The following is a 25,077-nucleotide window of genomic DNA, read 5'->3' as shown; positions in this document are numbered from 1 at the left end:
TAACACATAGTATACACTCAGTAAATATTGTTGAATACATTATTGTATTCATTTGACCTTTAATTGAATCCTGAAAATAAGTTGCAGCAGATTTTCCATTTCTCTGACTACCAGTGCTAGGTCCTTAAGTAGTTTGCTCCACTAATCTTGTTTCCATGGTAAAATGAGTTTGCATCTACTCTCTAGGGGTATGTAGGAGGTTGGCAACATCTCTGTCAATTGTGAGGTCACCAGTAAGACCTGGCAGTGGTGAGTGCTTCCCCAAATTACAGCTGTGCAGCTTTCTCAGTGGTCTCATTCTCTTCCACTTAAGGCACATAACTGGGCTGGAATTGCATGAGATAAGTGCTGCAAGGGCTCATCACCATGGTGAATGGCTCCAAAAAATCACTGAGTGACTAACCCTTTAACAACTAGGTGTAAAATTGAATATACACCAACTCATTAAGTGCTAGGGTGGGTGGCAATTTGGAAGCCACCTTTCTGGTCAAGAAATACTATGGGTCAAAGTTAGTTAATAGATTTAAATTCTTCTCTTAACAATATGGAACATGTAAAATTTTCTCTTTTGCAACAAAAAGAAGCCACATTGTTATGACTTTTGAGAATCCTGATGGATGAAGACATGGAAATGTTTCTTTGCTCAGCTCTTGCTATTGAATTTAACAACAGAATGAACACGTGTTTGATCATCTTGCATAGCACTACTAAAATTTTAAGCTTTAGCATTGTGGGTTAGACACGGGCAGGAGCTTCCTCCGAGTGAACTAAAGGAGAGCTTACTCTTTTCTTTTCTTCAAAGTCAAATTGAGAAGGCATTAATTCTGATTTTGTTTTTTGAAAAAAACATCAACCTTACAAGCTTTCACTTTTTCTTTAACCTCACTAGCCCTTCCTCCATAATCTCCTTTGCTTGTTCTTTCTCTTCTTCCCAATGTTAGGGTCCTCAGAGATTGATTTTAGGCCCGGTTCTGTTCTTTCTATATCCTCTTTTACTGAATAACATCATTCAGTCTTAGGGATTGAAAAATGATCATTATTTTGGCAGCTCCCAGATAGATGTCTCCAGCATAAAACTATCCACTAAGCTTCATTCTCCAACTATCTACTTGATTTTTCCCTTTGCATGTCTCACAAACATATCAGACCTGATAAGTTCTCATCAGAAACTTTGATTCTCTATCCCTAAAATCCGTTTCAGCTCCATGATTTGATTGTTATATCTCAATTGCAGGCAGCTGTCTCTTCCTTCTTAAGTACCAAAGCTAGAAACTTTGGAGTAATCCTTAATTCTTCTGTGCCACTGTTCCTCCATGTCCCAATATCACACCATTAACACATTTGGATGATTGCCCTCTGGTTTGGGTGAAAATCCAAAATAAATTTCAGATCTGTTTACTTTTTTCCACGTCCTTAGTCCAGTCACCATGTGTTGCCTCCTTAGCCTAGCCACTGTGATCTTGCACCTGGATTATTGGAACTGACATCAAACTGGCCTCCCTCATTCTACTTTTGGTCAACCTAGAATCTGTTTTCTGAAAAACAGCAAGAATGGTTTTCTTTAGATTTACATTAGATCATGCCATCCACCATCATTTGCTTCCAATTATACTTCAAATAAAATCTAAATGGCTTAGGGTCTCGAGAGCTCTACATGAATCATGCCCTGCCAACCTGTCTGCTCTGTTTTTGCTGCCATAATTGTTTATGTATGACTCCTATCACTGCCTCAGTCTCCACACCACCTGTCAGTTTTTAACTGAGTTTGGCTTGTATGTAGGGTTTCCTAATAGACTTTACACTAATGCCACCATTATTTATTGCTTTAATTACTGCAGTTGCCTCCCAACAAGTCTTGTGTCTCTCCATTTCAATCCTTCCTTCTTTTAAATTAATCTAAGTCATATGTACATCATTTAAAAAGTTAATGCTTACTATAAGAAAGAAAATATCCTGCCCTTTCTCCCCATCTTTGACTTCTGCCTATAGGAACAATACCATTTCTTCTGGTACTAAGTATTCTAGCTATATTTATTCTTTATTTTTCATTTTGAAAAATGAAAGCTTTATAGGAGCAATCCTGTTTCTTCTGGTACTAAGTATTATAGCTATATTACTTATTCTTTATTTTTTACTTTTTGAAATATGTTTTGCTGTGACATATACACATGGGACACAAACATATATTGTTATAAATGATAATTAGAAGTGTATACCTTTGTGAACATAAAGTATATTTGTTGAGTTTCTCTCACATGTCTTCCAGAATTACAGCATTGGTTTATGGCATCGCTTCAACTGGGACACCATCTTTTCCCAATTTAAGTTTGTTTTCATATGGTGGGCTCCTTCTTTCACTTTAGTTATTGCTTCAAATGCCATCTCCTTAGTTATTGAGCTACCCTTTCTGGCTTCTCTAGCATTCACTCTTTTTTTTTTTTGGATCTTTCTTTGTTTCTTTAATACTGCTTTTTACAATTTATAATTTCTTAAGTGTATTTTTCTGAATACCTGATTTTTGTCTGTCCTTCCCTCATCATCCCCACTAAATATACAAAGTCCATGAAGACAGGGGTTCATTCTGTTTTCATCTTTGAATCCTCAATTACTTGCATACTGCTGCGTGGCAGGTATCCAATAGGTATATTTGTAATGAACATTAAATAATCATCAGGAAGTCACATCGGAACATAATAGATTGGGGCTAGACTGGCAAACAACTAAAAAGTAGATTTTAAAATAAATTTGCTCCCTATTTTTAACATGTTATTTGCATATTTAAATAATTCATAGATAGCCCAAAATAATAATTACAAATTATTACGTGTAACAAGAGTTTACAGTAAGGTGAACGGATACAAGAAAGCGTATGAAAATAGCTTCTCTTGATATTGAGCAAAAATTAGAATATACAATGAGAAATGAGGTAACTATCAGAACAAGAGCAACAACAACTAAAGCAGTCATTTTGGATATCTAAATGTGAGGATGGAGTACTCATTTTCCACTTGACCAGTCTTCACCACTTGCTTTTTACTTCTTCACCATAGAGGCCAGAGAGTAGCTTCCATTTATTCTTGTACTGTTGTATATGATAGAGTTGAAAAGGCACATTTTGAACCTTTTAAAATCTATATCTCTATTAAATATCAAAGAAAAACATAGAAAAGGCCAGCAGTTTACAAGAAAATGAAGAACAGCCATATAATATTCATTTGTAGGAGTGAACTTGTTCCTGTGTAATTATGTAAGTAAATATGACTGTGTTGAAAGATACACCACAAGAAGCCCTCATGAAGCACACCATGATAAAATTTGTAAGCAGTGTCCAAGAAAATATAGATGGTTTAAAAAAAACAAAGAGGACTTTCATCAGGGATTGTTTTTGAGTATGAATCAAGTAAGTGAACCTGCTATGGAATGCCCCTGGGTTTCTTTCTGATAACCATTTCACATTCTCACTTCCCATACATGAAGTCTCTTCTCTGAGGTCCCCTCATTTAACAGGCATTTCTACATCACTCTGTAACCCATTCCTAGTACTTGGCACTATTTGAATTCATATTATACATGTATAGCTTTTCATTAAGTAAATAAGACTCAAGGGTCATAATAAAACTCTTGCCTGCCCCTCCTAGTTTTATCTCTGTTGTTTATTTGTAGGTTCTGAGAAGACTTCTGGTAAATTTAGTCACACAATTCTCTAATCTTTCAAATATTTGTTCTATAATCCTCAAACTGTCAAAATTCACATAAAGTTAAAGTGAATTGGCCACATGCCCTCTGCATTCAGGCTTTCTTAGAAGAAATTACATGCAGTGAAAAAGGGAGAATGAAGTCAGAGTCTTTGTTATTTCTCCACCTATGGCTTTCAATCCTCCTATTCAGTGCACTGGGCTTTCTGTGGCTCTGTAGCATTAGGGCTGTTAACGGACACCCAGAAGGAGGAGCAGGTTCTGAGGTGATGGATAGCATTTTGGGACATTATTGCTGAGCTCCACATTTGCCAAGTGCTTTAAATGGACAGTCTTTCATGGGCCACATTTGTGGTTCTTGGGAGACTCTTTTCTTCAGAGATGCTCCTCAGTCTGTGGGGATCTCACTCTTGTCGTATGAGGTGGGTGAATTCATCTTCTTAGGTGGTCACTTGCAACGCCTGCCTTAGTCTTTGGGTATCTGTTAACAGGGGTACTTTCTGGCTATATTTTCGTCTTTTTTTTATTGCAAATTAGAACACAGACAGAAATAAGATTATAAGTAATCAACACAAAGCTTAACCACAGATTATGAAGCAAATACAGATCTTTTTGACCTAGCTGGATAAATGGTGCATCATTTTCTTTCCTAGAGTGTAAGTTGATGATGGTCCTTGACCACCTTGTTCACTACTGTTCCCTGAGCTCTAACTGTAAAAAGGTGATACTAATAAACATTTATTGAATAAAGAGTTGGATGAAAAAATAACTAATAAAATTATGATATATTTAGAGGATAAACTATTATTTGGCAATTAAAAAACACACAAAGATAACATAATACTATTGAGAAACAAACTTTTCTTAAATGGGACAAAGTAGAATATGAAATTCTAATATATATCTATGCCTGCGTATACACACAAACGTATGCCCACAGACAGATACATATACAATACAAATATATATGTGTATTTAAATTGACTAGACGTATATACATACATTCATATGTAAGTATCCTGTATGATAAGATTTAGAAGAATTTTTTAAACCGTATTTTTAAGTGTTCCACTATGTTTAAATTCTGGTTGTATGATCAGAAAAGATTGTAGGAAAGAAAATACAAAAGAGACTTAAAAGAAAGGAAGAAGAGAAACAAAAACCTTGAAATATTCTACCAAGTCTGCCATGGGAGAACTGTTGGGGCATCCACCGCTGAAGGAGGCCTGGAGGTGAAACCTCAGTCCACTTAGAAAGCCAGTGTGCCTTTGACAGCCAAGAAGTCTCATCACATACAACAGTCAGCTCAAGATAAAGTTCAGAACCTTGATGTAGTATTTTTGTCTTCTGCTTTCGGAGGGATGGGGCCCTGGCCTGGCAACTGATATCAAATTTTGGATATCTACCATCTGTGAGGTGTTATGCTTGACGTTCAAATTCTTAGTGTAAAATTTTTTTAAGATGAGGATTTTTTTTGAAATAACACTCATATGGCAGGCCTACCCTTTTGTAGAAAGCTTCACAAAGGCAGTGTGTGTTTGAAACCAGACAGCCTTTCGTTTGAATCTTGTCTTCACCACATACTGATTTGTGATCTTAGGACATAATAAATCTTTTTGAAGTTCACTTTTTTTTTCAATTATAAAATTGATGAAATTAGCATGTGTCCAAGGCTCTATTTATAGATTAAATGAAATAATGCATATAAAATGCCTTGTAAACAGGCCTATTATTATATTATTGTTTGCTTATAAATAGTTTTAAATAGACTTGAAAAAGAGTAAAGGTCCATATAATTTTTAGCTTGGGTAACTAAAAAAAGGTAGAGCCATAAACAGATATACAAACTTTGAGAGGTGGCACTACTTTTGAAAGAATAATGATATGACTGAAGTGAAACAAGGGAAGTGAGAGAGGAGGGTTAATTTTTTTTATTATTATTATACTTTAAGTTCTAGGGTACATGTGCATAATGTGCAGGTTTGTTACATATGTATACTTGTGCCATGTTGGCGTGCTGCAGCCATCAACTCGTCAGCACCCATCACCTCGCCATTTACATCAGGTATAACTCCCAATGCAATCCCTCCCCTCTCCCCCCTCCCTCCTCCCCATGATAGGCCCCGGTGTGTGATGTTCCCCTTCCCGAGTCCAAGTGATCTCATTGTTCAGTTCCCACCTATGAGTGAGAACATGCGGTGTTTGATTTTCTGTTCTTGCGATAATTTGCTGAGAATGATGGTTTCCAGCTGCATCCATGTCCCTACAAAGGACACAAACTCATCCTTTTTTATGGCTGCATAGTATTCCATGGTGTATATGTGCCACATTTTCTTAATCCAGTCTGTCACTGATGGACATTTGGGTTGATTCCAAGTCTTTGCTATTGTGAATAGTGCCGCAATAAACATACGTGTGCATGTGTCTTCACAGCAGCATGATTTATAATCCTTTGGGTATATACCCAGTAATGGGATGGCTGGGTCATATGGTACCTCTAGTTCCAGATCCTTGAGGAATTGCCATACTGTTTTCCATAATGGTTGAACTAGTTTACAATCCCACCAACAGTGTAAAAGTGTTCCTATTTCTCCACATCCTCTCCAGCACCTGTTGTTTCCTGACTTTTTAATGATCGCCATTCTAACTGGTGTGAGATGGTATCTCATTGTGGTTTTGATTTGCATTTCTCTGATGGCCAGTGATGATGAGCATTTTTTCATGTGTCTGTTGGCTGTATGAATGTCTTCTTTTGAGAAATGTCTGTTCATATCCTTTGCCCACTTTTTGATGGGGTTGTTTGTTTTTTTCTTGTAAATTTGTTTGAGTTCTTTGTAGGTTCTGGATATTAGCCCTTTGTCAGATGTGTAGATTGCAAAAATTTTCTCCCATTCTGTAGGTTGCCTGTTCACTCTGCTGGTAGTTTCTTTTGCTGTGCAGAAGCTCTTTAGTTTAATTAGATCCCATTTGTCAAGTTTGGCTTTTGTTGCCATTGCTTTTGGTGTTTTAGAGATGAAGTCCTTGCCCATGCCTATGTCCTGAATGGTATTACCTAGGTTTTCTTCTAGGGTTTTTATGGTATTAGGTCTAACATTTAAGTCTCTAGTCCATCTTGAATCAATTTTCATATAAGGAGTACGGAAAGGATCCAGTTTCAGCTTTCTACTTATGGCTAGCCAATTTTCCCAGCACCATTTATTAAATAGGGAATCCTTTCCCCATTTCTTGTTTTTCTGAGGTTTGTCAAAGCTCAGATGGCTGTAGATGTGTGGTATTATTACTGAGGGCTCTGTTCTGTTCCATTGGTCTATATCTCTGTTTTGGTACCAGTACCATGCTGTTTTAGTTACTGTAGCCTTGTAGTATAGTTTGAAGTCAAGTAGCGTGATGCCTCCAGCTTTGTTCTTTTGACTTAGGATTGTCTTGGAGATGCGGGCTCTTTTTTGGTTCCATATGAACTTTAAAGCAGTTTTTTCCAATTCTGTAAATAAAGACATTGGTAGCTTGATGGGGATGGCATTGAATCTATAAATTACCTTGGGCAGTATGGCCATTTTCACGATATTGATTCTTCCTATCCATGAGCATGGTATGTTCTTCCATTTGTTTGTGTCCTCTTTGATTTCACTGAGCAGTGGTTTGTAGTTCTCCTTGAAGAGGTCCTTTACATCCCTTGTAAGTTGGATTCCTAGGTATTTCATTCCCTTTAAAGCGATTGTGAATGGAAGTTCATTCATGATTTGGCTCTCTGTTTGTCTGTTACTGGTGTATAAGAATGCTTGTGATTTTTGCACATTAATTTTGTATCCTGATACTTTGCTGAAGTTGTTTATCAGCTTAAGGAGATTTTGGGCTGAGACAATGGGGTTTTCTAAATATACAATCATGTCATCTGCAAACAGGGCCATACCACCCTGAATGCGCCCGATCTCGTCTGATCTCGGAAGCTAAGCATGGTCGGGCCTGGTTAGTACTTGGATGGGAGAGGAGGGTTAATCTTGACTATGAGTGAGGGGGTTGGGGAATCATCTCCATAAAGGAGGTATAAAACCATTGAGTGTGATAGATGCAGAAAACAATTGCTGATCAAAAGCCAACCTTGGAATGAGGAACATGCCCTATTTAAGGGAACAGAAATAGTTTCTAGAGACAAAAAGGACCAGGGCAGTGGTAATTCAAGGAGGAGAAAAGTGGGCAAGGATCAAATGCTGCAGAGAGGGGAATAAAAAAGGAAATTGTGGGAAACCTCAGAACAATTTCTGAAGTTTGGGGATTTGGGAGGGGGAACTAGAATGTAAGTAAAAATTTAAGTAGAGTGTAGGTCGCAAGCAAAGATAGCGTGATGTATCAAAACCAAAAATTAGCATGGAAACTGGGAAGCCTACACTCTAGCCCTGACATTCACGTTAACTCTCTGTATAATTTTAGGCAAGCCATGCAATATTTCTAAGGATTGATTTTCTTTATTTTAAAACTCCTATAATGCTCAGATGATTTCTAACTTTCCTTCTATCACTGGAGTTTTATGATTCTCTTTGGAGTCCTTTGGTTAGGAAAGAAAATGGAATGAGGTTAACAATGTGATCATCTGAAAAGTTTTCCTAAAGATACTACTTGAGCACACAAGAAAGCCAACATTGGAAATGCCCAGTGGAAGAAATAAAATTCTTATTTCCCTCTATGAAATCACAGGTGGAGTGAGTACCTGCTCTTCAGAGCAGTGATGGATACATTTTCCGTTATCTCAAGAAGGAAGACTACATTGAGTTAAGAGCAACATTCCTTGAGCATCTGTTATGTATTAGACCTTATGTATTGAAGACATGAAGATGAGCACTATTCCAAAGCTTCAAGTAGCTCATGGTCTAATCAGAAAGACATGAAACTATAACCACATTAGACATATTAGTGCAACAACAGAAAATGTCTGGTGTAGAATTAGATAGGGAAGGCAGTGGTTACTCTGGAGAAAAGATAGGGTCTGCTTGATTTTGAAGAATTGATAGCTCTTCACAGACCCAATGGCATTCTGGAAAGAGAAGGCAGTGTGTGCAAAATGCCAAGATGTAATCATGCAACTAAAGGTTATTTTGAAATATGTTTGTTCACACAGTAAAAGTTTGTCTGTTATTGTTATATATGAAGTTTGAGTAGTAAAAGTAAAACTGGAGAGGGAGATGATACAATTCTCATAGCCTTATAGGCCTCATATATCTTCATGAAGGATTTTATCTTTCTGAGCATATTGTGGAAACACTGAAAGGATCATCAGGAAGAGTGTTTTAAGATGATAAGAAAATAGGATAGATGAGGTGTCAGAAGTGTAGTTTTATACAGATTTATATGTAGATATAGAATACACAAATGCATGAAAAATCACTCCCATTTACAGTAATACTGAAATGATATTTTATTTGAATATAGCATAAGAAAAACATATGGCATTGTAATTTATGCCAAGCCCTATGTCATGCTTACATTTGAAACTATATAATGCTTTATAATGAAATATATTAATACATTATAACCTTATGAGAAAATACTTAAGAAAATAAAGCCAGGGTGGGTGAGGAGGCTCACACCTGTGTTCCCAGTATTTTGGGAGGCTGAGGTGGGCGGATCACCTGAGGTAAGGAGTTCAAGACCAGCCTGGCCAACACGGAGAAACTCCATCTCTACTAAAATTATGTGATCCTAACTACTAGGGAGGCTGAGGCAGGAGAATCACTTGAACCCAGGAAGCGGAGGTTGTAGTGAGCCAAGATCATGTCATTGTGCTCCAGCCTGGGTGACAGAGTGACACTCCATCTCAAAAAAAAAAAAAAAAAAAAAAAAAAGGAAAATAAAGCCAAACTTATATAGAAGTTCAGATCATGTACTGCATCAGACATTTGTCTAAAATGTTTTTACAAGCATATACTGATTCCAAAGCCTTTAAGCAACTTCTATTACCACTGTTTACAACCAAAACACTTCTGCTTCTTCTAGTGTCTCGCTAATTCTCAGATGTACCGTACATTGGAACAATAGACTTACATCCTAAGATATTTGATATTCAAGATATTGGCTTTCATTGTCCCATCAAGAACATTGTCATATATTTTTTTTCAATTATATGAGTTTATTTTATTTTCCAACTATATTTTCCCATTTCTCTGCTCAAACCAGACATCTTCCAACTGTTGCCTAGACTCTCCATCCTCTTTGCCCCCACTCATAATGCCTCCTCTATAAGGAGCATCCTTGCACTTGTCTTATGCAAATCCTGCTGTCCCTGGGTACCTTTCTCAGATCCTGAATTTATAATGATCTATCGCCTTTCACATGTCCATCAGCACTTAGGACATCTAGTTATTATGATAGGCTATATATTTTTAAATTATTTTAAATGACAAAAATTACAAATACATCACAAATGCACATATTTTTGGTGTGCAAAATGTTTTGATATATGCATACACTGTGCAAAGATTAAATCAATTAATGTGTCTGTTATCTCACATACTTATCAGGTTTTTGTGATGACCACATTTAAAAACTACTCTCTTGACAATTTTCAAATATATAATGCATTGTTTTTAATTACAATCACCATGTTGTGCAGTAAGTCTCTTGAACTTATTCCTCTTGTCTAACTGAAATTTTGGATCCTTTGACCAACATCTTCCCAAACTCCCTTTCTCTCATTCTGCTGACTACCATTCTACTCTCTGCTTCTGTCAGTCTGACTTTTTTAGATTTTACATGTAAGTGAGATAGTGCAGTATTTGTTTCTGTAGTTGGCTTATTCTACTTAATATAATGCCCTTCACATTCATCCATGTTGTCACAAATGACAGGATTTTCTTTAAGTCTGAGTAGTATTCCGTCTACACACACACACACACCATTTTTTAATCCATTCATCTGTTAATGGACACTTAGGTTGATTCCACATCTTGACTATTGTTAATAGTGGTGCAATAAACATGAGGGTGCAGATCTCTCTTTGACATACTGATTTCATTTCCTTTGAATATATACCCAGAAGTGGAATTGCTGGATCATATTTTTTTAAAAATAGGATTTTATCATGACTCTTGCAATGTTAAGTATCTAATGAATGCGCAATATGTATTTGTTCAACTCACCCTCAAAAAATACCTTAAGCCAGTTCACTGAAACTTTAGCTAAAAATCAGAGGTTATGGAACATGAAGAAAATTGCAAGAAAGAAGCATGGAAGAATGAAGAGAAAACTTCAGATAATTGTGGTAGTACTTCGGTTATGTCAGTGATTTGGAAGTGAGACAGTTGAAGTGAAATAGTCATCCCAGTAGGAGTGGGGAAAAGAATGGAGAGTATCAGATTTCTTTCTGTTCCTTCTAACTCTTTAGTTAGATCTTATATGCTTTAGGATCTGTTTATTTAATAGCCCATAATTAACTTGAATTTGAATAAATGAACCATTTATAAATAATGAGGTAAAGTAACAATATATGAACATTCCTGTACATGGTCCAAATCGAATTTTATGTTTTGATTAGAAGTTGGTGGTAGTGTCAGCACATCTACATGGAGATAAAAGTTAATGGTTATTTTAAAAAGCACAGAGCCACATAAATGGAGAAAAAGAAATTTCAACCAGTAAGAAAAGAAATGACTGGTAGCTTATTTTCACAAAAGCAATGCTAAATTGCAAACTACGGAAATTCTTACTAAATTGAGAACTCAGATAACACTAAATGACAAAACAACAGATGTAATCATATGAGAAAATGCCTATGAAGACAGAAATAAATTAGAAAACAACTGTTAAACTTAATTTTACATCCAGATATTTACATGAAATGACTCGAGTTAAAATGTTTTCGAAAAATTTAAAAAGGAAAATGTGAAAAACACATATACTAGGCGTTTATTTTAGATAATGCATTGTGCCATATTCATTCACATAATATTTTATTTCCTGCTGAAATTCAGAGGACAATATTTGCACTAAAGCAAAGGCTGCCTAATTGTGGATTGTCCAGCACAAGGGCACTTGTGCAGAAAGGTTAATACGGGTTCATGTTCTTTCATAGCTTGTAAAATCACAGTGCAGATAAAACAGTTTATTTTATTAATGGAAAAAGTGAGCCCTTTGCAGGGACACAGAAAACCTCAAGATTTTCTATAATTCTGCTTTAATATGAACCAGTATCTTGAATGACACATATTCATGCTAGGGCACTTTGTGTGACATAGGATAGTATTCTAGGCCCAGATAGAAAGTTCATGGTGTGACTCTTGGTGCTAAATATGCCCTAGAGTGAACTGAGTTGGAACACAGTGGTCAGACTATAAACATGTATTGAATGAATGAGTCACCACTTATAAGTATTCCAACTTGTTTTTTTCCTTTTTAAAAGTAGCTTTCTTGTTTTTAAAAGTGTCTGTAGATAAAATTCTAATACAACAGAAAATGTTTTGTAATGAAGAAGCTTCCAAATCCTAACAAAACAACAATATAATTTATTTCAGACAGTAATTTACATGCCAACAGGGATACAAAAATTAATAAAGTTAGATCCTTTGTACTCTGTTTTTCAGCTTATACGCAAATGTTTGGGTGCTTATATTTATTATGATTGTCCTTATTACTAAAATTAAAATAACAGCAAACATTTATTGACTGGTTACCCATTATCAGAGCATTACCCATGATAAGAGCATTGCTTTCTGTTCCTTCTAACTTGTTAGTTTCTTGTAGTTACACAGCTAGCAGTAAGTTATGAACCCAGTTCAGAATCTGTTCTTGGAGTCATTCAATTTTATGTGATAGTATGCAATTAAATTTTATAAGGTTTATTGTTATAAATCTAACCATGTTTATAACCTGGTTGAAAGGATGTATTGAATCACAAATTTATGATTTTCAGAAACTGAGCATGTTTGCCTGAGCTGTGCTGAGTATCATAATTATTATTTTAATTATCAGCCTCACTGTCAATTTTATGAGTGACCTTGAAAACTTAGTAACTCTCAGAATTACACTAATCCATAAGACAAGAATAACATATTTCTTTATTTTTAGCCTAGGTCAATAATGTGTAACACACCACCACCTATTCTTAATTTATGTGTAGATGTACTACATCTTTAATGGCTATTATTTAATAATTTTATCTTTAGTATTTTCTTGTTTCTCATTAAATTAAGCTCAAGGGAAAACTACTGGATTTGATGTCATTGCCTTAAAATTCAAGCTAGTTTCAGATTGAGAGAAGTAAAATATGTATGGAAAATGAAAGAACTTATTTGAAGGTATTTGAAGGCATATTAAAATTATACAAATATTTGGCCCACATATATGCCCAATATTCTTGAAGGTTCATTAGAGTAAATCTTTCTTCATAATCCCCTACCCCCGAATATATTTGTGTGTGTGTGTGTGTGTGTGTGTGTGTGTGTGAGAGAGAGAGAGAAAGAGAGAGAGAGTGAGACATAGGGAAACCAATAGAGGGAGACAGAGAGAGAGAAAGAGAGAGGAGGGGGGACAGATCAAGGTGATAAAATTGCTATTATTTAATAATTTTATCTTTAATATTTTCTTGTTTCTCATTAAATTAAGCTCAAGGGAAAAACTGCTGGATTTGATGTAATTACCTTAAAATACAAGCTAGTTTCAGATTGAGAGAAGTAAAATATGTATGGAAAATGAAAGAACTTATTTGAAGGTATTTGAAGGCATATTAAAATTATACAAATATTTGGCCCACATATATGCCTAATATTTTTAAAGGTTCATTAGAGTAAATCTTTCTTCATTATCCCCTACCCCCGAATATATTTGTGTGCCTGTGTACGTGTGTGTGTGTGTGCGAGAGCAAGAGCAAGAGCGAGAGAGAGAGAGAGAAAGAGAGAGAGATTGAGACGTAGGGAAACAAATAGAGGGGGAGAGGGAGAGAGAGAAAAGGAGAGAGAGGAGGGGGACAGATCAAGGTGATAAAATTGCTTATTCTCGTTCTTGATAATTTTTAGTGATAAAACTCATTCAATAAAATGAGATTGATTAGGATTTTAAGATTTACTCTTGGTTTACTTTATTTGGTGCAGAATGAAATGAAGTAGAATATTAGCAATGGAAGATGCAATACTCTAATAATTCAAACACATTTTTAAAACTTTCTTCTGTACTTCCAAAGAAAACATGCATTTCTTTCAGGGTATATGTATTTTTTTAATTTCCACTTTAGAAAATAATTATATTATTATTGTGCGACTTATATGTGGGTCAAATTGAAATGAAATATACATAAAATTGACATTGATCATTCAAAACAGAATTAAGAACTTTGATGTTAGCAGATTGGTAATACAGGTTTTAGTATATGATTTACTCAAAACTATTTGCTAAAGAGAATATAGTTGAATGTATGCTATCTATAAATATATATCTATATTAATTATACAGAGTTAAATATTAAAAATGGAAAAGATCAAGTCATAGCATGTTCTTTCATGTGGAACACTTTCCCAGTTATAATGTAAATTTATATTCTAAAAAAGGAAAGGAAGAAATGACTAGGCTTAGCCTCAAAATATTACAAGTATACCTACTTGTTATAAGTACTTTTTATTGATCATAACTGTATTTTACAGTTTTAACCCTCTGTCTCACAATTGAATGACTTTTAAAACATGTCACTATGTGAAATGAAACTTGTTTATATAAGTAATGCTTCATTTTTCTCTTATTCTTCAAGGGCTTTTAAAATATATAGTAGAAGACTCTAATAATATTTTATATATTAATTTTGATGCCTCTTGCATTTGTCTCTTGCATTTGTCTTAACATGTTATATGAATTACTATATTAAATAATGACTGTCAAAAAGTTGGACTGTGTCATGTATGCAATTAAAAACTGTATTGCTCTTTCTGTACGTGCTGTACATTTAAGTGACCCCATGGGTCTCCCAAAGTGAACCTTTAACATTCCAAAATTTTTACTGTGCATCTGTTGCTGGCGTCTAGCCTCCCACCCACACAGGCTAAGACTAACTAAATGAAGTTTATGTTAGTGCAATAAAGTACATAACGATGAAGTAATAAAATGGGAAGATAGTTACCTTACTAGTGGGGTTGCTAAGTTAGTTTCACTAGAAGACTGTATGCATGTTTGTTAACAAAAACAATGTATGAGTGGAAGAATCTAAAAGTATTTTTTCAAATGGTATTTCTTACATATCTTTTTGTGTTATATATTCCAGATGGGATTTATACAGCTCAATGAGGACTTCATATTTATTGAGCCACTCAATGATACAATGGCCATAACAGGTCACCCACACCGTGTATATAGGCAGAAAAGGTCCATGGAGGAAAAAGTCACAGAGAAGTCAGCTCTTCACAGTCATTACTGTGGTATCATTTCAGGTAAATGCCTTCTCCTGAAAGAGTTTAAGTAAACATTCAATGTGAGATGACTACTTTTAAAAAAAAAATCTCTCTCATCTATTTACTAGCTTTACTTATTTAATGTAGAATCTTTTGGTTAGTAACAATTAAATGTATCAATTGTAGGATTATCTTTTAGTTTTTTATGAAGCACTACATTTTAACATCAAAAAGTAGAAACTCAAAAGGACTTTAGAGATTATCATATAACATATCCTATACTTTTCTTGAATTGTAAAGTGTTCCTCATGGGATACTGTTCACTTTACTGGAATAGAAATGACACAGATAATTCCAGATACCCTGAAACTGAATACTGTGAGCTCATAGCCTTATTTTAGTCCACCTCTATGAAAGCATCATAGACATCTCTTTACTTGGACTAGAAGCATCCTCATCTTCTCTTTCTTTCTTTTTCTTTATTTTCTTTTTCCCATCTAACATCATTTTGGAGGTTAAAATTAGCTTCAGAATAGGAAGAAGAGTAAAGATTTATACGTTTGAATTTTGTTCTCAGTATTCAAATCCCTTAAGTCTGGAACTTTTCAGAGGCTCATAAACATTCCCAACCATCAAATCCTCGGCTCTTTTTGTCTGCCAGTTCTTTACAGGAACAAAATGAGGGTGACTGTTTCATGTACTTTCTTACTTCCCTTAGGCAGAGATCTGTGGTGTTTGCAAGTATGGTGAAGAAAATGAATGATTTCTGTTACATAAGTAGGATCTGAAAGTCATAGCTAATATTCAGAAAAAAATTAAAAGTTTTCCTAGGAAAAATCTTTAGACATGGAATCCAGACATCTCAGGGTATTTACTGATTTAAGAAATATTTCCAGTTAGAATCTGAGGAAATATGAATTTATTGAAAATTTTTCAGTGTAAGGACTTTAAAATTTGACTTGCAGATTTTAAGTGCCAATGTAGCTTGTATTGAGATATCAATTCTAAAATTGATTATGCTATTTGAGGCTAGATTAGATACGTGCATGGTGACAATAAGTCAAATTTTAGAGACCATAGGATGTCTATATCATCAATTGCCTAGGGTGTTCAGATTCAGAAAAATACTATATTTCTATTTAGAATATATTTTTATCTCAAATTGATCTGTTACTTCCGTTTTCTTTTGTAAAAACTCATGATGTCATTTTGTACAGGAATCATCATCAAAAGCAGTTGAGTCTGTCTCCACGTCACAGTATTCCATGTCCACAATCAAGCCAGTTTAAATAAGACATATCCCTCTTCTCTATTACAAACACTGTAGATATAAAGAAGATAAAGTCTGCTGAACAAAAGGTGTAGCATTATGAACAAGCAAAAGAAAAGCTTCTGTATTGGGAAATGATAAAAATGACAGCAATAGTTTGGATTTAGTCCATTTAAGGAGATTGTTTTGTATGAGTTATACTGAAAATCTGCATTGTGTAACTTTTGAATAATTGTTAAGTTCCAGCTGTTCTAATTACTCATGTACTCTGATGACACAAAGCAGGCTTTGTATGCCATTATGTATAGAGGAAAGGTTTCGAGAAAATTCTGAATTATAGTAGGTTAATAAAGCATAAACACACAGTTCATATTTGGCAAATGTTGTGCATAAAGTTTCTGATATATATATATTTTTGTAGGCATGATTGTTACATGTAAATGTTGACCTACTTGGGCCAAGAACTTGCATGTAAGGAGTGTTAAGCTATCATCAGCTAAATGATTTACTGAGCTTACCTATTTTCAGATGCTTTTTGAAGGTTCAGAATTTTAAAAATCATTTTAAAATTAGCAATCCGTGGAATAAAATATTTATTTACTGGTACTGACATGTCCAATTGTAGCCCTTCTCTTCTTATTTCAGGCTGATATATTAACAAATTAATAACATGGTCCAAATTTTGATAATGTTGCAGTATTTGCCTCTGGAAAATGAAATTATTAAGTTTGCTTTTCTTCAACTTGGTCTTTGCACTCTCTTAATGTTTCCAAAGTTTTAGGTAGCTTATGTTTATATGTATTACTTACATGAATATTTTTTTCCAAACAGGGATTTTCCTGTTTTAAAATGACTTTGTTGTGTTATTGTACTAGAACATAATGTAAAGGAAGGGAAAGCACATGAGTTTGAGAGTCAGAGGCCTCAGGTTCAAGGTCCAGCTTTAGTCTCACTCCAGCCTAGGTAATCTTGAGCAATTACCATAACTTTTGAAACTTAGATTTTTTGTTTGTAATGTAAGCACAACCTTACATGAATGTGTCACCTTACATGAATGTGGAGATAAATGACAGTTTCTATTCTCAAGAGGTGAACAATATATTATTTTAACAAACTGGTAAATCAGTAATTACACCATAGTGTGATAAGAACTAAAATAGACTTAGCACACAAGATCCCAAGCTCCTGAAAATGGACAATTGAGTCTCAAAGATCAAGTAAAACTTACTAAGACTAGAGGAAGAAAAGGGAACAGAGTCCAGGCTGAGATAGTGGACTTCGGAATCAGACTGCTTGTATATGCTACTTCTCTCTGTGTGATCTTAGGAAGCTTACTTTATCTCTCAAAAGGTCCACTTACCATATAGAAAATGGGGATAGTGATACTTGAACCTGAAGACTGTCCTCAGAATTAAGTGACATTATGTATTAAACATGAGAAACATGAAGTTTTTAGTGCATGTTGTTACATGTTAATGAGGCAAGAACATTTCAGGCAGAAGGAACAGCACATGAAAAAGTATAAAGGCATGAGAAGGCATCAAGGGAGTGGAAACCAAGTTTCTGTACTTGATAAGACACAGCCCTGGAAAAGTAGTCGTGGACTAGAAACTGAAGGGACTTGTGTGCCCTGGTAAGGACGTTATCTTCAAGTGACACTATCAGTTTGTATTAACATTTTAGTATAAACACATGAGTATGTCTAAGACTCAGTAGGAAAAAAGAAGAGATTTACAGAGTTGAAGACAAAGTTTAGGCAGGATGTAGAGATCATCTATCTCCATTCTTACAGCTGACTTAACCAGGCCGCTACTGAACTAGTTCCCATACTCCATCCGTAAGTATTGTGGAGATTATTGTCAATCTGTGGTGGGCATTATAGAGAGCACACACTGAGCACTGGTGAATAATTCTACATTTCATCTCTGACTGCAAGTGTACAGTATCAACTCTGTTGTTTTTATACATGCATTTGGATACAACATGGTCTAAAGATTTAGGAGATGAAGAATGAGCTCTGCATAGTTGTATGTAATAAAAACATCAAAGGGAGCAACTTAATAAAAAGATTACTTCAATATGCATGTTTTTCACAGACAATGGATAACTTATATGGCAGAGTCTACTGTGAAGTTGAGATTTTTTAGAAACCTAGAATTTTCCAGGTAGCTTGTTTAAATGAAAATAAGGACAAAGGAAACTGACAGATTGGGGCCATCACAGCTGTCACCAGCTGGGACACTGAGGGAAATATACTTTTCTAACTCTGTCTTACCTGATCTATCTACCACTCTTGGTACAGATAAAAAGCCTCTCATTTTATAAACTATCCCCTTCATTTTATAAACTATCCTCCTTTTACATTTATTGCATCTCCTTCTCTGTCCTTCTATGGGAATGTCTTCTTTTTTTGTTTACCCCTGAATACAGGCATTTGTCAGGAATTCCTTTTTTTTTTTTCTACTTCTTATTCCACCTACTTTCCCAGGGTGATATAATCCGAAGCCAATGTGGGTTCAGCTTTACATTGATTAATTCCAGAGTGTCTCCATTTCAATCTTTCTCCTGACTTCCACATATATATATATATGTAATAGTAACTTCTGTTCAGATGTCCTCAAACATCTCAGACTTAATAAATCTAAAGCTGAACCCATCAACTCTCCTCCCAAATGCCTCTTCTGATATCCTTGACTGTTTATCTAGTCTCTTGAAAATTAAAAATAAACCCCCCAACCAAATCACAAGTAACAACTTAAAAAAAAAAAGTATTAATCTAACCTAACCTTCTGCCTTTTCTTTCTCTAAGTCTGATTGAGTTTATTCATGATGCTGTCTACCTCCTAATATTTTGCCTGTCATCTCTTTCTACCACTCCTGTGTAATTATTGTAAGAACATTTGTTTAGCCAGTCATAGTGGTGTACCTGTAGTCCTAGCTACTCGGGAGGCTGAGGTGGGAGGATCATCTGTGCCCAGGAGTTTGAGGCTGCAGTAAGCCATGATCTCACCACTGTACTCCAGCTTGAGTGACAGAGTGAGACCTGATCCCATCTCTAAAAGACACACACACACACACACACACACACACACACACACTTCTATAAAATGTATCATGTGCCAGTTCATGTAGTTATGTTACATGTGTTATTTTATTTTTATGTTTTCTATAATCCTTTGAGGTAGGAGGTATTTGTACCCTCATTTCTTATTATTTAAAAAAATTTGTTGTGGGTACATAGTAGGTGTATATATTTATCAGGCACATAAAATGTCTTCATATAGGTATGCATTGTGAAACAAGCACATCATGGCAAATGGGGTATCCATCCCCTCAACAACTTATGTTTTGAGATACAAATAATCCAATTACATTATTTAAGTTATCTAAAAATATACAATTATGTTATTATTGACTATAGTTACTCTATTGTGCTATCAAATAATAGGTCTTACTCATTTTTTCTAACTTTTTTGTACCCATTAACTATCCCCACCTCCCCTCAAACCCCCCACTACCCTTCCTAGCCTGTGCTAACCATCCTTCTACTGTTTATGTCCATGAGTTTAATTGTTTTGATTTTTAGATCCCACAAATAAGTGAGACCATCCCATGTTTGTCTTTCTGTGCCTGACTTCTTTCACTTAACATAATGATCTCCAGTTCCATCCATGTTGCTGCAAATGACTGTATCTCATTCATTTTGTGGCTGAATAATATTTCATTGTGTGTAAGTACCACATTTTCTTTATCCGTTCGTCTGCTGCTGGACCCTTAGATTGCTCCCAAATCTTAGCTGCTGAAAAAACGGTGCTGCAACAAACATAGAAGTGCAGATATCTCTTAGATACACTGATTTCCTTTCTTTTGGGTATATACCCAGCAGTGGGATTGCTGGGTAATATGGTAGCTCTATTTTTAGTGTTTGAGGAACCTTCAAACTGTTCTCCATAGTGGTTGTACTAATTTACATTCTCACTAACAGTGTACAGGGGTTCCCTTTTCTCCATATCCTTGCCAGCATTTGTTGGCTGTCTTCTGAATAAAAGCCATTTTAACTGAGGCGAGATGATATCTCATTGTAGTTTTCATTTGCATTTATCTGGTGACCAATGATGTTGAGCACCTTTTCATGTGCCTGTTTGCCATTTGTATGTCTTCTTTTGAGAAATGCCTATTCAAATATTTTGCATTTTTTTTATTGGATTATGAGTTTTTTTTTCCTGTAGAGTTGTTTGAGCTACTTATATATTCTAGTTATTAAACCTTTGTCAGATGGATAGTTTGCAAATATTTTCTCCCATTCTGTGGGTTGTCTCCACTTTGTTAATTGTATCCTTTGCCTTGCAGAAGCTTTTTAACTTGATATGATCCCATTTGTTCATTTTTTGCTTTGGATGCCTGTGCTTGTGGTGTATTACTCAACAAATCTTTGCTGAGACCAATGTCCTGGAGATTTTCCCCAAAGTTTTCTTGTAATAGTTTCATAGTTTGAGGTCTTAGATTTAAATCTTTAATCCATTTTGATTTGATTTTTGTATATGGTAAGAGATAGGGATATAGTTTCATTCTTTTGCAAATGGATATTCGGTTTTCCCAGCACCGTTTATTGATGAGACTGTCTTTTCCCTATTATATGTTCTTGGCACCTTTTTCAAAAATGAGTTCACTGTAGGTGTGTGGATGTGTTTCTTGGTTCTCTGTTATGTTCCATTGGTATATGTGCCTGTTTTTATGCTAGTACCATGCTGTTTTGGTTACTGTAGCTCTTTAGTACAATTTGAAGTCAGGTAATGTGATTCCCCCAGTTTTGTTCTTTTTGCCAAGAATAGCTCTGTCTGTTTGGGGTCTTTTAGTGATTCTGTGTAAATTTTGGGACTGTTTTTGAATCTGTAGATTGCTTTGAGTAGCATGGACATTTTAGCAATATTGATTCTTCCAACCCATGAACATGGAATATCTTTCTACTTTTTGTTATCTTCTTCAATTTCCCTCATCAGTGTTTTATAGTTTTCATTATAGAGGTCTTTCACTTCTTTGGTTACTTCCTAGGTATTTAATTTTATGTGTGGCTATTGTAAATGGGGCTACATTTTAAAATTTCTTTTTCACATTGTTCACTGTTGGCAAATAGAAATGCAATGATTTTTGCATGTTGATTTTGTATTCTGCAACTTTACTGAATTTATGTGTTTTAATAGTTTGCTTGTGGAGTCATTAGGTTTTTCCTAATATAGGATTATATCATCAGCAAACAAGGATAATTTGACTTCTTCCTTTCCAATTTGGATGCCCTTTGTATTTTTCTCATTTGATTGCTCTAGCTAGGACTTCCAATAATATATTTAATAACAGTGGAGACAGTCGGCATCCTTGTTGTGTTACAGATTTTAGAGAAAAGTCTTTCTGTTTTTCCTCATTTAGTATGATACTAGCTGTGGGTCTGTGGCATATGATTTTTATTATGTTGATGTATGTTCCTTCTATCTCAAGTTTTTTGAGAGTTTTTATACTGAAGGGATGCTGAATTTTATGAAATGCTTTTTCAGCATGAATTGACATGATCATGTGGTTTTATCCTTCATTCTGTTTATAAGATGTATCATGTCAACTGATTTGCAATTGTTGAACCATCCTAGCATCCCAGGGATATTTTCCAATTTGTCATGATGAAGAAACTTTCTAATATATTGTTGCATTCAGTTTTCTAGTATTTTGTTGAAGACTTTTTTTTTTTCTTTTTTTTTTTTTAATTTATTTATTATTATTATACTTTAAGTTGTAGGGTACATGTGCATAACGTGCAGGTTTGTTACATATGTATACTTGTGCCATGTTGGTGTGCTGCACCCATCAACTCGTCATTTACATCAGGTATAACTCCCAATGCAATCCCTCCCCCCTCCCCCCTCCCCATGATAGGCCCCTGTGTGTGATGTTCCCCTTCCTGAGTCCAAGTTATCTCATTGTTCAGTTCCCACCTATGAGTGAGAACATGCGGTGTTTGGTTTTCTGTTCTTGTGATAGTTTGCTAAGAATGATGGTTTCCAGCTGCATCCATGTCCCTACAAAGGACACAAACTCATCCTTTTTGATGGCTGCATAGTATTCCATGGTGTATATGTGCCACATTTTCTTAATCCAATCTGTCACTGATGGACATTTGGGTTGATTCCAAGTCTTTGCTATTGTGAATAGTGCTGCAATAAACATACGTGTGCATGTGTCTTTATAGCAGCATAATTTATAATCCTTTGGGTATATACCCAGTAATGGGATGGCTGGGTCGTATGGTACATCTAGTTCTAGATCCTTGAGGAATCGCCATACTGTTTTCCATAATGGTTGAACTAGTTTACAATCCCACCAACAGTGTAAAAGTGTTCCTATTTCTCCACATCCTCTCCAGCACCTGTTGTTTCCTGACTTTTTAATGATCGCCATTCTAACTGGTGTGAGATGGTATCTCATTGTGGTTTTGATTTGCATTACATCAGTATTCATCAGAGATATTAGCCTGTAGTATTTTTTTTTCAATTTATATGTCTTTTTTCTGCTTATTTGTTTGTTTGGTTTCTGTTTTTTTGTATCAGGGTAATACAGGTTACCTAAAATGACTTTGGAAGTATTCCCTCCTCTTACTTTTTTTGGAATAGTTTGACTAGGATGGGTATTAGTTCTTCCTTAAATGTTTGATAGAATTCAGCAGTGAAGCCATAGGGTCCTGGGCTTTACTTTACTGGAAGACATTTTTTTATGGCTTCAATCTCGTTACTTTCTATCTGTTCAGATTTTTGATTTCTTCCTGTTTCAATCTTGGTAGGTTGTATATATCTAGGAAATTGTCCATTTCTTCTATATTTTACAATGTATTGGCATATAGTTGCTCATAGTAGCTACTAATGATCCTTTGAATTTCTACAGTATTGGTTGTAATGTCTCCTTTTTCATTTCTGATTTTATTTATTTGGACTTTCTCTCTTTTATTCTTAGTCTGGCTAAGGGTTTGTCAGTTTTGTTTAACTTTACAAAGAAAACACCCTTCTGTTTTATTGATTTTTTTTGTATTTTTTATTTCAATTTCATTTATTTCTGCTCTGATCTTTATTATTCCTTTTATTCTAGTTTTAAATTTGGTTTGTTCTTGCTATTCTAGTTATCTAAGATGCATTGTTAGGTTTTTTGAGATTTTTCCTTTTTTTTTTTTTTTTTTTTGATGTAGGCACTTATAGTTATAAACCTCCCCTTGAGTACTGCTTTTGCTGAATCCCAAAGGTTTTGGTGTGTTTTGTTTTCATCATCTTTGTTTAAAGAAATTTTCCAATTTCTTTGTCACTTTCTTCATTGACCCACTGGTCATTGAGAAGCATAGTTTAATTTCCATGTATTTTCATAATTTCCAAAATTCCATCTTGTTATCAATTTCTAGTTTTATTCCATTTTGGTTAGAGAAGATGTTTGATATTATATTACTTCAGCTTTTGGAATGATTTAACGCTTTTTTTTTAAAGACGTAACATATGGTCTTTCCTTGAGAATGATCCACATGCTGAGGAAAAGAATGCGTATTCTGCAGCTCTTGGTTAAAATGTTCTGTAAATTTTTATTAGAGTCATTTGGCCTATAGTGCAGATTAAATCTGATATTTCTTGGTTGATTTTCTGTCTGGAAGATGTATCCAGTGCTTAAAGTGGGGTGTTGAAGTCTCCAGCTATTATTGTATTGTGGCCTATTCTCTCCCAATAGCTCTGATAATATTTTCTTTATATATATGAGTGTTGGTTACATATATATTTAAAATTGTTATATCCTCTTGTTGAATGGACCCCTTTATCATTATATAGTGACCTTCTTTGTCTTTTATAGTTTTTGTTTGGAAATCTATTTTGTCTTATATAAATATAGCAACTCCTGCTGTTTTTTGGTTTTTATTGGCATGGAACATCTCTTTCCAATCTTTTATTTTCAGTCTATATGTCTCTTTATAGGTGAAGTGTGTTTCTTGTAGGCAACAGATCAATGGGTCTCGGTTTTTCATCTGTTTAGCCACTTCATGTCTTTTGATTAGATAGTTTAGTTCATTTACATTAATGTTATTATTGATCAGTAAGGACTTACTCTTGCCATTTTGCTATTTGTTTTCTGGTTGTTTTGTGGTCTTATCTTCCTTGTTTCTTTTCTTCCTGTATTCCTCTAGCAAAGGTGATTTTCTCTGATAATATGACTTAGTTTCTTGCTTTTTATTCTCTGTGTATCCATTATATGTTTTTGGGTTTGAGATTACCATGAGGTTGCAAATACTATCTTATAAACTATTATTTTAATCTGATAACATCTTAATAGTATTTCCATAAATAAACAAGCATAAAGAAATCCAACAAAAACTCTCTGCCTTAACTTCATACTCCAACTTTTTAACCTTTTTTTGTTTATATTTATGTCTTATTGTACTGACTATGTCTTCAAACGTTTTTATAGTTATCAGTTTTGATTGTGTCATTGTTTAGTATCTTAAATTAGGATAAAAGTAGTTTGCACACCACAGTAACAGTGTTATAATATTCTGTGTTTTTCTGTGTACTTAGTATTACCAGTGAGTTTTGTACCTTCAGGTGATTATTTATTGCTCATTAATGTTCTTTTCTTTCTGAATGAAGTACTTCCTTTAGCATTTTTTGTAGGACAGTTCTGGTATTGCTGAAATCCCTCAGTTTTTGTTTGTGTGGGAAGGTCTTTATTTTTCCTTCATGTT

General features: G+C 34.7%; 1 protein-coding gene across 2 annotated transcripts in view; it reads left to right on the top strand.

Moving 5' to 3' along the window:
• ADAMTS19 (ADAM metallopeptidase with thrombospondin type 1 motif 19) overlaps nt 1-25,077 on the top strand; it is a 283,788-nt gene that overhangs the window by 42,916 nt on the left and 215,795 nt on the right. For both annotated transcript variants that reach the window (XM_050792704.1, XM_050792706.1), the window contains one exon: nt 14,929-15,094. In XM_050792704.1, coding sequence (XP_050648661.1) covers nt 14,929-15,094 — 166 coding nt within the window. The remainder of the gene's footprint in view (nt 1-14,928; nt 15,095-25,077) is intronic.

The sequence above is a fragment of the Macaca thibetana genome, chromosome 6 (assembly GCF_024542745.1).
Source record: "Macaca thibetana thibetana isolate TM-01 chromosome 6, ASM2454274v1, whole genome shotgun sequence".
In the NCBI taxonomy this organism is placed as follows: domain Eukaryota; kingdom Metazoa; phylum Chordata; class Mammalia; order Primates; family Cercopithecidae; genus Macaca; species Macaca thibetana.
The sequence above is the reverse complement of the archived record's forward strand: the minus strand, read 5'-3'. Positions and strand labels throughout refer to the sequence as shown.